Raw genomic sequence first — 16,843 nt, forward strand, 5'->3', positions numbered from 1 at the left:
AAAGCCTGACATGGAAGCCAGGTATGGTTGTATACACTTTTCTTGTAAAATTTATTTTATGGGGCCAGGCGTGGTGGTGCACGCCTTTAGTCCCAGCACTTGGGGAGGCAGAGGTAGGCGGATTTCTAAGTTTGAGGCCAGCCTGGTCTACAGAGTCAGTTCCAGGACAGCCAGGGCTACAGAGAGAAACCCTGTCTTAAAAAACAAAAACAAACAAACAAACAAACAAGAGTATTAGTAGTGCTCTATCTGCATGTATACCTGTGTACCAGAAGGGGGCACCAGATACCATTACAGATGGTTGTGGCTAGGAATTGAACTCAGGACCTCTGGAAGAACAGGTTAACCACTGATCCCTGTCCATACTTTTAATTCCAGCAATTTACAGGGTGGGCAAGTTCAGCCTGTGCTACATAAGAGTTGTTTAAAAAGAAAGGGGGGGTGGTAATCCTTGACATGCCAATAATCTACAAATGTCAAAGGCAAAAAAAGATGCCTGGAATTTTGACAGCAATAAATATTTTTCTTTCATTCATTTACTCAATTACAAACATGAAGCATTTACCCTTATAAAATTTGCATTTTAATGCAGAAGACAATAAATAAAGACAAAATATTTTATTTACTTATATGTATGGGTATCTACCTGCTATGTAAATCTGTGCATCACGTATGTGCCCGGTGCCCTGGGACCCCCTAGGGCTGGAGTTACAGATGACTGTAAGTCGCCATGTGAGTGCTAGGACTCAAACCCACGACCTCTGGAAAAGCAACCAGAGCTCTTAACCCCTGAGCCATCTCTCTAGCCCCATGAAATTATTTCTTATTTAAGTATTATGAGCAAAGATAACACAGGCTAAGAGAAGAGCAAAGGAGACAATTTCATTGTTTCATATAGACAGTCCACTTTCCCTAAAAACTTTCCAGTATATGCAGAGCAAATTGAGCAAAATGAACAATGACAAAAATCCACGTGGTGTGTCTTTTTTTTTTTTTTTTACGTAAATAACCCGTTTATTGCAGGCTAGGCAAGTCTCAGACAGCAGGGCTTCTACTGGTCTTTCAGTTCCTTCAGTCTTCTGATGGCAGACTTCACTGTGACTGCAGAGGTGGTGTTGTAGGTCCAGGCCCCGCCGGCCACTGTTTTCATGCAGGAACCACAGTGCCAGATGCCGACGGCTCGTCTCTTCATCTTGGTCTTGCCACAGAAGGAGCAAGTGTACTTGGCGTGCTGGCTGATTTCAATTTTCTTCACCATTTTCCGGAGGGAGGCACCATAGCAGGTCCCGTACTTGCCGACGATGCCGACCTTCTTGGTGCGTTTAGCCATGTCGCCGGAACCCAAGCCCAAGTCCGAAGAGCCATGTGGTGTGTCTTGTTTGTACATTTTCACTCCAAGCAGTGGCCTTATGACAACAGCTCTCCTTTTCTCAATAAAGAGAGAAACAGTGGTAGGCTCCAATGTGGCACAGCTATTCATTGCCATGTCAGTAAATAAGGCATGTTCACATGTACCTCAGTTTCTCCATCTATAAAGTGAGGGCTGACTTAGATGGTGTTCAAGCTCTTTTATGCTAATTCTGAATTTCTGGAATCAGCTACAATACTTTGCTCATCAAAACTGCCAGTCTCCTTAGTTACCACAGAAGGAAAATCAAAATGCCTTTTAGTCTGATGAAGTATGCCAAAACTAAATGCTACCAAATTAACTCAGTAACAATTTATCACAGAATATGCACATATCAGGAGTATCTTATCAACAAGATCATGACCTCCACCTACCACATGCATAAGATACAGACACCTAATTTTTAAAAAGAAATAAATTAATCTTTCAAGTCCCAACTTGAGATCAACTTGAGAGACTTACGACATAGATGGCACTTTATATTCTAGTTGGACTATTTTCTCACCTCTGACAAATGGCTTTTACGTCATCCAAATGGAATCAGATTCCATTCTACAATGTCCTTCTCACACACCACCGTGTTTCCTCAAATCCTTTCCCCTTTGCTATTTGGCTCACTGCTTCCTACCTTGCAAGATGTAGATCAATTATCACTTCCTTTGTGTAATATTTTAAAATTTTATTCACTCATATATATCAACTCTAAAATCTTAAATAACAACAATGAATGCCTCTCATCAACAGGACAGGGTCCTGGTTGCCCTTTCTACCAAAGCAGCTGTGGCAGTTTAAATATAGGGTCACTTGTTAGAATACTTGGTCCTGAGTTTGTAGAACTGTTTGGGAAGTATTAGAAAGAGGTATGTCACTGGGGTCAGGTTTTATGTTTCAAGGCTCCATCATTCTCACTACATAATCCTGCAGATCCAGATGTAAACTCTCAGCTGTTACGGCATTCCTGTCTCTGTTTCACCAACTTGGACTCTAAACCATTGAAACTGTAAACCCAAATAAACACTTTCTTTTGTAAGCTGCAGTGGCCTTGGTGTTTTGTCACAGCATAGAAAAGTAACTAATATGGGAACATGTAGCATCAAGATGCTATCTTTGAGACAAAAGGCTGGCACCTTGATTTTGGACTTTTCAGTCTCTATACCTGTGAGAAGTAATTCTTGATGTTTGCAAACTACTCAAAGATATTTTGTTATAGTAGTTTGAACATGCCACACCTCAACTACCAAATTCTAACATCTTTCATCTGGAATATGTGATAGCCTCTTTTTTTAAACATTTATTTTATGTATAAGAGTTCTCTTCCCATACACACCAGAAGAGAGAATCAGGTTCCATTACAGATCTTTGTGACACCATGTGGTTGCTGGAAATTGAACTCAGGACCTCTGGGAAAACAGTCAGTGCTCTTAACTGCTGAGCTATCTTTCTAGCCCCCTGAGATAGCTCTTACCTGTCCTCTTTGACTGACTCCTACAACCCAGTCTCCTCAAAAGAATCAAGATCATTTTAAAAATGCAAATCAGTTCACCTCGTTCCCATTTTCACAATCACCCAAAAACCTTCTCATTGTCCTCCCAACAAAATTCAACATGTTTAAAGCATATACAAAGGTTTGCATGTCTAATTCTGCCAGACTCCATGACCTACTCACAGGGGGTTTCTTTTATGATGATAGGGGATATCTAGCTCATTCCTACCAGTTTATATTTATTCTCCCTTCACTTGAAATATATCTACTTCTACCTTGAAACTACTAAACTGTAGCTACTCTAGTCCTGGTTCAGTATCCCTTCTTCAGAGGCTCTCCATAAGCACCATGTTTAAAGCAGCCCTTTCCCTCTAGTGACCTTTACATGTTACTCTACTTTTCTCAAAGCACTATCACCGTCTCGAATTATCCTGATACTAGCTCATTATCTAGTTTCCCCAGGCTATTTGCTCATTGCTAAATTACTAGAACCTAAAAAATAAATAAATAAATAAATAAATAAATAAATAATAAAGACATCCCTATGTTGGTTTGAATGAAACATGAAAAATGCTCTTCATAGTGTGAGGCATTCAGAACACTTGTTTTCCGGCTGATTGGGCAATTTGGGCTTAGGAGGTGTGGACTTGTGGTTAGTCACTAGGGGTAGGCTCTGAGTGCTTAAGATCTCACCCTACACCAGTTCATTCTCTCTGCTTTGTGCTCATGGTTCAAGATAGAAGTTCTCAAAAGTACCCTGCTCTAACTACCATGACTGCCTGCTGCCTCTATCCTGCCATTATAGAGTTCATCCCTTTGAACCTTAAGTCAAAATAAACGCTTTCTTTTCTAAGTTGCCTTGATTAATGGTGCTTTATCATAGCAACAAAAAATAACTAATACAGTCCCTGATTTACATTTTTACTTTATGATGATGCAAAAGCACATACATTCAAACCTCAAATTTCAATCATTTCTTGAGGTAATAATACATAATATTCTCTTTTAAAATTATTTTTATAGGGCTGGACAGATGACTCAGTGGTTAAGAGCACTGACTGCTCTTCCAGAGGTCCTGAGTTCAATTCCCAGCAACCACATGCTGGCTTACAACCCTTTGTAATGGGATCTGATGACCTCTTCTGGTGTGTCTTAAGACAGTGACAGTGTACTCATATACATAAATCTTTTTTTTAATTTTATCTAAAATTTGTATGTGTGTGTGCATACATGCACCATGGAATGTGTGGATATGCATGGAGTTGACTCCTTCCATTATGGGTCCCAGGAACTGAACTCAGGTCAGCAGTCTTGGCATCAAGCATCTTTGCCCACTGAGTCACTTTGCCAGCCCTTTTGTGATGCATCTACGGTAGCAAGCCCAACTTCAGTCAATAACAAGAGCAAAAGGGTAAACAACGTGTACTCTACAGGATGCTAGGTTGGCATCAAGTATATTAAATGCATTTTTAGTTTCTACTTTCAAGTTGTAATGGACTTACCAGGACAAACCCAAACAGAACGTCTGCCTGTGAAGAAGTAAAGAATTACTGAACTTGAATTACATATTTATACTTATGCCAATCATCTCAGCTCTCCAGAAGCACAACGGAGGAGGATCACAGGTTCATGGTCAAGCCCTGTCTCAAAATTAAAGAATAGGAGCTGGCGCAGTGGCTCAAAGGATAAAGTGAAAGCATGAGGACATAAGCTCAGATCTCTAGCCTGCACATAAAATTAGGGTATGGCAATGTGCACCTGTACCCAGTATCAGGGGACAGAGACAAGCAGATCCTAGACACACAGCCCAGCTTGCCTAACTGAAATGGCAGCTCTACACTCAATGAAACCTTGTCTCAAAATAATGGTAACAATCACCACAACAATAATAAATGTGGAGTCACATATATACACAATCTTTAAAATTTACAAAAAAAATAAATGCTTAGTCAATGTGTTAGGCAAAGGATATGAAGGCCAAACCACAAAGAGATGGAAGCACAGCTCTGCACTATGTTCACACCTGATTCCTGTTTGTTCTTGGTTCTCACTGCCTTTGCTTAAGCTTGGGTTTTTAATCATTTTGCCTAGACTACCATAAGATCTTCCTAATTGATTTCTTCTCCTTCCCTAAACCAAATCTCTCTAAAAATAACTTCCACACTACTTCCAGCTGCCAAGACATATATCTAAATTGCTACTTCCCTGCTCTAAATTCTCAGTGTTTTCCTAACATGATATTGAAGAGGCCTCTCCAACCCCATCCCTCACTGCTATTCCCTTACATCTGCATTTCTACAGAACTTGTAGAAGTTCCCAGAGTATTCCATGCTGTTTAATACATGAAAGACTTTACATTCTTTCCATTCTGCTGCTCTACTCTTAACACATCTCACAGACCTTAAATACCTATTGAATGAAAAGTCTTTTTCCTTTGCAGTTGTTTTGGTTTGGTTTTTGTTTGCTTGGTTTTGTTTTGTTTTGCTTTTTTCTTTCTGAGATAGGATTTCTCTGTGTAGCCCTGGCCATCCTGGAACTGCTCTGAAGACCAGGCTGACCTCTAATTCAGAGATCTACCTGCCTGTGTCTCCTAAGTGCTGGAATTAAAGGTATTCACTAAAAGGTTTCCCCTGTGTAATCCTGGCTGGCCCGAAACTCACTATGCAGCCTAGGCTGGCCTTGAACTTGTGGCAAAAACTTGCTTTTGCTTCCCAGGTGCTGGGATTATAGGAATGTGCCACACTACACCTAGCTTTAAAGCATAAATAAGCCTTAAGAACTAAATTAGGATGACTGCAGAGATAGTTCAGTGATTAAGTGCACTGACTGCTGTTAAAGAGGACGACCCATATTGCTCACAGCACCCATATGGCAGTTCACAACTATCTGTAACAACAGTTCCAGGTGATCTCCTGACCTCCACAGGTACCAGGCACTCACATGGTACATGTACATATATGCAAGCAAACATTCATATGAATAAAAGCAATAAATCTTTTATATGAATGGTTGTGAGCTACCATGTGGTTGCTGGGATTTGAACTCAGGACCTTTGGAAGAGCAGTCAGTGCTCTTAATAGCTGAGCCATCTCTCCAGCCCCTTTATTTCATTTTATATGTATGAATATTTTGTTTACATGTAGGTATGTGGTACATATGCAAGTATGCACTGCCCACAGAGGCCAGAAGAGGGCATCAGATCCCCCAGAACCAGAGTTATGGATGGATGGATGGTTAGGAGCCACCATGTGAGTGAGTGCTGAGAATCAAACCTGGGTCCTCTTCAAGAGCAACAATGATCTAAACTCTGAGCTATCTCTCCAATCCCTAAAATTAATTTTTAAAAATCTTGAAGAGGAAGAGGGAAAGAAGGAAAGAAAGAAAGGAAAAAGAAAGAAAAGAAGGAAGAGGAGGAGAAGAGGAGAAAGAAGCCAGGCTTGATGGCATACATGTGGGGCAGAAGCAGGCAGATTTCTGTGAGTTTGAGGCCAACCTGGTCTACATAGAGAGTCCTAGGACAGCCTGCCTTCCCTTTTAAGATGTATTTACTTATGGATTTTATATATGAGTACTCTATCTGCAAGTTCAGCTATGGATCCCATAGCACTATGGTTAATAGATGGTTGTGAACTAACATGTGGTTGCTGAGAATTGAACTCAGCTAATACTCCTAACTGCTGAGTCATCTCTCCAGCCTACCAGTCTTAAATTTTTTTTTTTAAATACAAGGTGGGGAGTGGGGAGAGAGAGAGAGAAAAAGAACTAAATCAGAGACTAGAGAATAGCTCTACTGGTAAGGTAGCTGCTGTGCAAGCATGAGGAAGACCTAGGTTTAGATCCCCAGAACACACTCTGAAGCCTGGTATGGTAGTATATGTGTAACACTCACAGGTAAGAATGAGGGTAGGTAGACACAGGCAGGTAGCTCCCTAGCACTCTCCAGCCAGTCAGTCTAACCAATTAGATAACTCAAGAGTTCAGTGAAAGATCCTGCCTCAAACACATGATGAAGAGCAATGGAGAAAGACACCCAGTGACAACACTTGAACCACACACATATGCACTCATATATATGTAATTGTATGTACACATGCAGAAACGTATAAATACAAGCACACACATACACTACACACAACTCAGACATCTTCTCTAGTACAAGTCTGTCTTTCTTTTTCTTTCTTTTCTTAAGGTATTAGGGATTGAACCCAAGGCATTACACATGCTAGGCAATTATTAAGTCTTACTTGGGGATCCCCATCAGAGTCCATCACTCCCTCTTTTGTTACCATAGTACCTAACACACACTTATACTATATGGTAGCAACTTGTTACCAAATCTGTTTTACCCTACAATTAGCTGTGTTGTACCCTTCTTGTGTCCCCAGAACAGTATCTAGTACTAAAGACAGAAAAGATGAATAATAATGTATCTAAATTCCTCAGGCTGGCACTCAAAGTCAATCTCATGTTAGCCCCAACCTACATTGTCATGTAGGTTCTTCTCCCCACTTGACCATACCTCCTGTTTGTTTGTTTTTCGAGACAGGGTTTCTGTGTAGCCCTGGTTGTCCTGGAACTCATGCTATAGACCAGATTTGCCTGCCTCTGCCTCCCTCTGCTGGGATTAAAGGCGTGCGCCACTACGCCTGGCTCATACATCCTTTTTTTTTTTTTTTTTTAAAAAGATTTATGTATTTAAGTACACTGTAGCTGTTTTCAGACACACCAGAAGAGGACACTGGATTCCATTACAGATGGTTGTGAGTCTCCATGTGGTTGCTGGGAATTGAACTCAGAACCTCTGGAAGAGCAGTCAGTGCCCTGAACTTCTGAGCCCTCTGACAGGCTGACCATAAATCCTTTTAAGCTCTTGGAGATAGCCTTGTTATCTAGTCATAATCTTTAAAGTGCTCCCAAACAGCTGATATAATACACAATAAATATATGATAAAATTTGAGAGAAATCAGAGCCACATCACCAGGTTCAAATTCCAGCTCTACTTACAAGCTGTGTGGCCCTGAATAAATCACTTCTGTGCTGGTTTTGATGAGAAGAATAACTTATTGAAGTAGAATTAAAGTTTTGAATTTTAATAAATTTTAAGAATTAGAATTAAGCTAATTCTTAATTATAGTGCCTGGTCCACATTGAACTCTAGAATAGGTATTATTGACATCATCTGAATATGAGGAAAAATAAATGTTTTAGCAGAACACTAGGAGATTAATCTCAGAAGACAGATGCAATCCTAAGGGAAATAAGAAATAAAATGTCATACAAGGCCAGGCAGTGGTGGTGTACGCCTTTAATCCCAGCACTTGGGAGGCAGAGGCAGGTGGATTTCTGAGTTTGAGGCCAACCTGGTCTACAGAGTGAGTTCCAGGGCAGCCAGGGCTACACAGAGAAACCCTGTCTTGAAAAAGCAAAAAAAGAGTCATACAAGGCCTCAGAGTAATAGAGCAGATTCAGTTATTCTGAACACCAACAATGATGGGAAAGAGCCCAGTTGGCTTGCCCTTTCCGGGGTTTCTCCCCAGCTGCCCAGGACTGAAAGCTCCATGGCTATGATCCACATCCTCCTGGGAAAGCTGCACTTTAGAAGGCACTAATGAGTTTGTGTTTACCTACAGATTTTCCTCAGAGGAACACAGATAGCAAATGACTTCAAGAAGGGAAAACATAAAGAAGTAAAGATAGAGATGAGAAAAGACTCTAGCCCGTTCTTTGGTTGGCTTCCAGGAATAGCTTTTAGGAGAAACCACCTCAGGTGTCCGGAGACTAGGGCACTGTCTGAAGTGCTTATGCCCCCCAAAAGTCAGATATGCAGAGAAACAGAATCTGGGAAAAGTTGTGAAAAGGAATAAAAAGTTAAAGCTATATAGAATTTAAAATTCTTACCAATCTAAATAACCAAGTAGAGGTATTCAGAGGGAATAGGCTGGGCTGTAGAGATGGCTCAGCAGTTAAGAGCCCTGGATGCAATTCTTAGAAGATCCAGGTTCAGTTCCCAGCACCTACATGGCAGCCTTTTACTCCAGTTCCAGGAGAATCTGATGCCTTCTTCTGTCCTCTGCAGGAACTGCTTGCAAGTGGTGCACAGACACAGGTGTAGACAAATCACTTATACATGTAAATTAAATTATGTTTTAAAAAAAGACAGGGAATAGGCTGGCCATGGAAAGGCCACTTCGTAGGGATTTCAACATGAGCTGATAGGAATGACTGAGGATGTAAGTTCAATAAAGATCTGAATAATAACTCTATGTCAGGGCCCATGCAAGTGTAGGTGCTGGGAATGCAAAACATGAAAAATTATATGGCCTTATCTCCTCTACCTGATAGGGAGTTAAACAACACAGTAAGTGCTGACAGATGCCTGCACTGGGCACAATGAAGGCAAACAGTAAGTCCTCAGATTCTGTGTCTATAATCCACAGGCAAGGAACAATGTGACATTAAAATAAAGTAGAAATGCTTCATTAGCAGTTTATATTGAGTACTGGCATAAACACTGGCGTCGGGACACATACCTGACATCTCAGCACTTGGGAGACAAGCCTAAGCTACACAGTGAGTTCAGGGCAAGGCCTGGTTACACAAGGCAACCCCATCTCAAGAAAAAATGCCAAGAATGGTGGCAAATGACTCTAGTCCTGGCACTTGGGAGGCAGAAGCAGGTGGATCTCTATGAAGCCAGTCTGGTCTACATGAGTTCCAGGGCAGCTAAGGTGAAACCCTGTCTCAAAAATAAAAACAAAAAAGGAGAGGAGAGGAGAGGTGAAGGGATACTAATAGTGTGGCCTACTGAATCGTTCCAAAGATAGAAAGCATATCCGTTAACTTTGTAACGCAGTCATCTCTTCCTTAACAAAGACCTCCCTGCATTCTCATTTATTCAATAAACATTGATGTGTGCCAAGCTCTGAGCAAGGCCCTGAGAAAGGTAGTTTCTCAGTTCAAGGGGTCAAAATATTCCTCTTTTTTCTTCTCTCTCCTACCCTCCTTGCTAAGCAGATGGCATGATAATTCCTTCTAGAAATGTATGAGCTATTCAATCAAAAAACGACTTACTTTGAAAAAAAACATAAGCCATGCATGGTGGCTCATACCTATAATCCCTACAGACTAAAACTGGAATATGAGGTCAGCGTAGGTTATGAAGCAAGAGCCTCTCAAAAAAAAAAAAAAACTTAAAATTCCCAAAAATGGGCTGGAGAGATGGCTCAGAAGTTATGAGCACTGACTACTTGTCCAGAGGTCCTGAGTTCAATTCCCAGCAGCTACATGGGAACCATCTGTAATGGGATCTGATGCCCTCTTCTGGTGTGTCTGAAGACAGCTACAGTGTACTCATACATAAAATAAATAGAAATATTTTTTAAAATCCCCAAACGAAAGCAAGGGTGAGGTGGGAGTTGTTTTAAACCCATAGAAACATAGTAGGATATCTGCCAGAGTAGACTCATCACTAAAGTCAAAGGTCACAGAACAGGACGGTATGCAGAAGCCTTTTTGTTTACTCCTTCACTACCATGAGTTTTTCTTCTCATCCATACTGTTAGTGTATATTACTGAGAATAATTACATCTTCGCTCATTCAGACATTCAGGGGGCATGCAGGAAGTACCTGACGGAACATGTAGGAAACACAAAGTAAAGCACTGGGGTTCAGGACTTTCAACTTCAGAGCTGCAAGAGATCACAAAGGTCGCAGCGTCCAAATCTATCCTTTCACAGATAAAGGTACAGAAAGGTTGAAATCCAAGCTCACTTAGACATTTATAGAACCATACTCCATGCCAGATATCAGAGATAAGAGTAGTAGGGCTTTCAAAGAGAACCCCATTAGTGGGAGAGAAAGACAAAAAGCTCATCCACTGAAAAGTCCCCAGTGGAAATGAGTTCCACACTGACACAGTGGGAACAGTAGTGCAGACCAGGACAAGAAGCAGACAGTGTTCAAACTGCCCAGAAGAGCTCAGGGTACAGATGCTAGAGTGGCCATGGTTTGAAGACCAACTAACTCTGTCATTTACCTGTGTGCTTGATGCTAAGCTAGTCTCTTAAACTATGTATGCCTCAATTTCCAAATCTACAGAATGGGCATAGTAACAGGACACCTATCCTATGAAGCTGAAGTGTTAGAAAGTGTTTAAAACCCTTAGTCCACAGTAAGCACGCTGCAGTAGTTTACCTTCAGCTTTCCCCCGGGAATCTTTTCTGCCATGCCTGACCTTCAGAAGCCTCCTCAACACAGCTTTGAACCCATCTGTTATCAGCTGCTGTTTATAAGACAAGTCTTCTCTTCTTACTCTGAAATCTGGGTCTGCTGCTTCCTCCTCCAGTGGTTTCTTCTCCTACTCGACGATGCCACCATTCATTTTTTCATGCATAAGAGACTCCAAAGACAGGCAGACATCCAAGATCAAACCTCAGTCAGACATGGCTCAATCCCTCCAATCTACCTTGGACCAAGAATCCCCAGAGAAAGAAATCCCTGGAAACAAGGCACATTTATCAAATGTCTACAGGGAGAGATCCACAGGGGGAAAACATAAAAAACAAAACAGCAACTTGCTCTTGCTTTGAGAAAGCGAGAGAACAGAACTATCTGAGCCTGGGTTTGGGTTTTCACTAAAGTAGCTGGGAAGAACGCCTATGACCTGGCCTTTCTCAATCACTACACCAACTCCATGACCACAGCAACTGTGACGCGGTGTCCATGGCTCAGGCTTTGAGCCCGCCCTAGTCTGTGAGCTCCTTGAGGACATCATCATACTTTATCCATTGTATTATGGGGCATAGAATAGTGACTAGCACACAGAAATCTGATGCAGAGGCTGAGCATGGTGACACACATCTGTGACCCCAGCATGCAGAGGCAGAGGACTGGTCAAAGTTCAAGACCAGTTTAGTTTACATGTCAAGTTCAATGCAGCCAGGGCTTCACACCAAGATCCTGCCTCAAAAAAAAAAAAAAAAAAAAAAAAATTTGATAAAAAAATTTTAAAAAAATAAAAAAAATAAAAACAACAACAACAAAAAAAAAAAACGGGCAGTGGTGGCGTACACCTTTAATCCCAGCACTCGGGAGGCAGAGGCAGGCAGATTTCTGAGTTCAAGGCCAGCCTAGTCTACAGAGTGAGTTCCAGGACAGCCAGGGCTACACAGAAAAACACTCTCGGCAAAAAAAAAAAAAAAAAGAATAAACCTCAGAATATGATGAAAATCGGGGGAAAACTGCATATGGTAATACCTGCCTGTAATCTCAGCACTCAAGAAGCTGAGGCAGGAGAATTCAAGGCCAGTGTGGGATACATAAAAAGGCCCTGTCTCAACACAAAAATAAACAAAAGGCAGAGGGTAAAGTCATAAAAGTCCCAGAAGCCAGGAAACTCTTGGCTAGAACCCTAAAGGACAGATTAAGACTTAGAAAGGAAAAGGTTTCAATATACAGGAGTTCCAGGTCATCCTCCGGTATACACTGAGTCTGAGGCCAGCCCAGTCTACCTGAGATTCTGTGTCAAGATAGCTAAATAGACAGACAGGCAGGCAGGCAGACAGACAGAAACTAGGGCCCAGAACATGTAAATTACTCATTTGTGGCAGTAAGTCTTTATAACCAAGAATTTAACATGATCAATTTATCAGTAAATTAAAGATCAAGTTATCAGTAAACTAATAAAAGACAACATTGTTGATTAACATTCATTATGATCCTCAAGGATATTTATACTGCTTCAAGAATTTTTTTTTTTTTTTTTTAATTTAAAAGGGGTAGTTTGCCAGGCATGATGTACATGCTTGCAATCCCAGCTGCTCGGGAAACTGAGACAAGAGGATTCTGAGTATAAGGCCAACCTGGGAAACTTATCAAGACCTTATCTCAAAAGAAAATGTAAAAATAGGGCTGGGGTTAGAAAGATAGCTCAGTGGCTAAGAGCACATACTGCTCTTGCAGAGGACGAGCGCACATATTGGGTAGTTTACAACCATGTATAACTCCAGCTCCAATGGATCTGACACCTTCTTCTGGACCCCACAGATACCCATACATTTGTATGCATACACACATACACATGAATTAAAATCAATCCTTTTTAAAGAAAAGACAAAGTAGCATCTAAACGCACATGGCTTCTCTAAGTAATAAATAAGATAACCAAGGTAAAGACCTTAAATGGCAGCTGTCTTAAAGATTCCATCAACGGTGCTGTTTCCACAGGTAGTTCTACCCTAAGCCCATCTTTCTATCCTGTTCTCCAAGGCAGAAAAAGTTATTAGCCAGACCAAAAGGTGGAACTGCTATTCCAGACTACGCATATAGTAATGACATCTGATTTTGGAAAATATAGACATAATACTCTGAAGAATAAATCACAGCATCTGCCTTCTTCCAAAGTGCATCACGCCCATCTTAACCAGGCTCCTCATTATTCTTTTCCAGCCTAGACTCCAGAATAAGGGGTGTCAGGCAGGCAGAAAGTGCAGAAAGAAAGTGACACTGATCTACATGCAAATCACAGCTTTTTATGGTAGGTTAAATCTTTAGTCTTTCAGCTATTTCCATTTCTATCATGACCCGTAACCAACTTTACGGTTGTTTCTTGCGCCTCACTGCACTTGTCTCACACACAGGCACACAAACATCCCAACACTTACTAGCTTTGCAATGGCCTATTTGCATATCTACCCACTGGACTGTAAACTGATAAAGATCCAGTTTTACTCACCTTTGAATTCCCAAGGCATGACATACAGTAAACTCCAGTAGTTACATATTAATGATATCGGTCACCTTACCACTCATTCACTAGGGAAAGCTTGAGCACAAACAGAGGAGACGTCGGTAGAAGGCACACAAACTGAGGTCTGTCAGATCCTTCTTTCTAGAGCTTCATGATAACTTCCTGCTTCTCAAGTTACTTTCTTAAACTCATAAGGAAAAGAACACAACCGGTTCACACAGAATTTCCTCACAACAAGGATATATTCTTTCTTGGAAAATAAGCAACGAGGGTTCTGGGATGGATAGTAGTGGCTTCATGTAAAGTTGACCTGTAGACCTAACACTGAAATATGTATCATTCTATTAATATTACTTAAATCCTTAAAACATTAAGAAGCAGAAAGTCAAAACGTAGTCGGACATCAGTGGCACACTCATATAACTCCAGTACTCACAGAGAGAAAAGGAGAGAAAAAGGCAGAGTTCAGTGACAGCATGTCTCCAAAAAGTCAGATATATGAATGCTCTGGTGCTGCTATATGCATTCAAATACTAAATTCTGTACCCCAAGAAAATTCCCATGTACACCAGTCTTTGCTGTGAAAACCTTGCTCTCTAATTTAAAACTATTGGCTAAGTAAAACTGGGGCTAGCCAATTACTGGGGAAAATAGAAGGAGGCAGGGTTTAAGATACCAGGCAGAGGTCACAGCTAGGGATGAAGAGGAGAAAGGAGGGAGAGAAGACAGGAAAGAGGAGGTCTCCACTAGCCACGACCGACCAAGATCATGAACCCAAAATTGCCGGAGCAGAAATAACCCAGGAAGACTCAAACAGCAAGTATTTGGGGAGCAGAGTTGGGGATGTAGCCAGTCGAGCCATTAGAAAATTAGACAGGGCCAGGCAGTGGTGGCACACGCCTTTAATCCCAACACTTGGAAGGCAGAGGCAGGTGGATCTCTGAGTTCGAGGCCAGCCTGGTCTACAGAGTGAGTTCCAGGACAGCCAGGACTACATAGAGAAACCCTGTCTCAAAAAATAAAAAAATAAAAAACAAAACAAAAAAAAAAACAAAGAAAAAGAGAAAAAGAAAATTAGATAGGGGTAACCCAGTAGTTGTGCTAAAGTTAAATAAGTAAATCGTAGTCGGAGTCTCATTTATTTAAAAGCTAGACTGGGATAGAAATATTCAATTAAGTTACATATGAAACCATCTCAGTGCAGAGCCATAATTAACCAACCATAAATTTTAATTTCAGCAACTTATTTATTATTCAAAATACCTCAATTAATAGCTGCCAACTGTAAACACAGAAACCTAAAGCTAAAAGGGGCCTTGAAAAGTTATTTCTACAACCACTTCACCTTTCTAACCAAGTAGCATTCAAACACCTTTAGTCTCTAACAACTGGCAAGTGAGAAACTAGGCCACCTGTTACCTGTTAGCCTCGTGTTTTCAGTTTATTCCAACCAGAAAGCGAAAGCAAAAACAAATTAGACTCATACCATACCAAGTAACTGTCATTCCTAAACCTACTCCCTGCCTCAGACTCTTAACCAATCTAAACCACATCAAAGACATAGGAAGAGAGTCTCCCTGACAATCACTACTCAGTCTCCTAGTCCTCCGGTGTTATCTCTGTCCATATGCTGGCACACAGAAGACCACAAGCAACTCGACACTACCACTGACCACTTGGCCTCAGATTGCTCCTTATCACTTACCTTCTTACTTTCCTTCAGAGCCCAGGACTTTTCATTTCTTTCAAGCTCAATGTCTCCTTCAAGGACCACTAGTAATTCAATACCTAGATTGCTAAATGCCTAGTAGATAAAGGGTTCATACCTTTTCAAGTTCACCTTGAAGGGACCGGGGAGAGAGGAGGGGGAGGGGGATGAAAGAGAATAAGAATGAACATGAAGTAGAAAACCATTCAACAACTGGAAAACTTTCCCTGGCTCTCTTCTCGGAACCACAATACACATAATGCAATGTCTCTTCTTATCCCATAACGACACTGTAGACTTTACAAGAGGAAGGTCTCTTGAGTTCCAAACACTTAACCCAGGTCTTGTCACAGAACTAAAAATGTTGGTTCAGTGAGCAAAATGGACTGTTTCTGTTACATGATTGTTCATTCATTCACAATCATTCATTCATTCGTTGACCAAAACTTTACTGAACATGCGATATGTACAAACCTTCAAATATAAGAATAAGATGGTTTCTGCCTATAATTAAAAGCTGTAATACTAGTATATTAGCATTGTGTCCCCAACCTCCACATCAAGCTCTTAGTCCTTCCCCAGTGAAAGCCTTGGCCTTGCCTTACAGAAAAGTCCACGCCCCTCCAATTAATGCAACCTCTTAGCCCCAGAGCCTACCTTGGACCTCCGTCTTAATTACCTCAAAATCTTTAACGTCTCTCCCTGGCCTCTGCCCTGCCCTTCATCACCACCCTTATAGCTACTGCCAACCTACTTCACCATGAACGCCTCGGGGTCCCTGAGTCAGAAGCCCTCAGATTTCCCTCACAGAAAACCCGCCTCCCCTGTCAGCTCCCTTTTCCTCAAGATCTTTCCCGTTTCTCCCAGGACCTCCGGCTTCCATCCCTCACTTCCTCTCCCTCCACTTCCAAGCTGCCTTTCCTTTCTTGTCTCTCAATTCCTCTTACCTCATCTAGCTCCCTTTCCGCAAGAGCACCTCCTCCAACCTCCACCTCCACCACTGCCGCCATCTTCACGGCCGGCCCCCACCCCGGTCCCCCGCGAGCCAGCTGCTTCCGCCGCTCAAGCGCTTGTAGCCAATCGGAGGCGCGGCCTGGGCGGAGCAGCAAGACCGGCGGATGCCTGTGAGGAACCTAGAGACCGTCTACCTGCTCCTTCGGAATTAAGAAGGGGCGACTCGTGCGCTGCCAAGCTTCAGCAGGAGAGCGTTCTCGGAAGACGAAAAGTTGTTCTTGAACTATTTCATTGTAAACATGTCACCAGTCCGCACTGTGGAGAGGAAAAGGGAGAGTCCCTGGATGCGCACATTTCGCGACACTCCCTCGCTTAGGACACGAGCGTGTGCACTAAGAACTACATTTCCCATGCTGCACTGAGTCCGACCCGGAAATTTAAGTCCCACTCGCTAAGGGCGAACTGTAGCGTGTAAAAAAAAAAAAAAATTTGTGTGTATATATATATATATATATATATATATATATACACACACACACAC

At 41.7% G+C, this 16,843-nt stretch overlaps 2 protein-coding genes across 4 annotated transcripts in view; both read right to left on the reverse strand.

Annotated features, from left to right (window-relative positions):
• The window catches only part of Rnf121 (ring finger protein 121), a 53,112-nt gene that overhangs the window by 30,359 nt on the left and 5,910 nt on the right, over positions 1-16,843 (reverse strand). Inside the window, exon 1 of one of the 3 annotated variants that reach the window (XM_029479351.1) lies at positions 16,296-16,395. Coding sequence is in view for 1 of the 3 variants with exons in the window: in XM_021168959.2 (XP_021024618.1) it covers positions 16,296-16,358 (63 nt within the window). In the remaining 2 variants the exon portion in view is untranslated. Of the gene's footprint in view, positions 1-16,295; positions 16,396-16,496; positions 16,618-16,843 lie in introns of those variants that run through there. The other 2 variants (XM_021168959.2, XM_021168961.2) reach the window with 2 other exon arrangements.
• LOC110299292 (putative 60S ribosomal protein L37a) lies at positions 984-1,357 on the reverse strand. The gene has a single exon (XM_021168962.1). It carries the CDS (start codon positions 1,328-1,330, stop codon positions 1,052-1,054), a length of 279 nt encoding a protein of 92 aa, XP_021024621.1. The 5' UTR covers positions 1,331-1,357; the 3' UTR covers positions 984-1,051.

This window comes from Mus caroli, chromosome 7, assembly GCF_900094665.2.
Source record: "Mus caroli chromosome 7, CAROLI_EIJ_v1.1, whole genome shotgun sequence".
Classification (NCBI taxonomy): domain Eukaryota; kingdom Metazoa; phylum Chordata; class Mammalia; order Rodentia; family Muridae; genus Mus; species Mus caroli.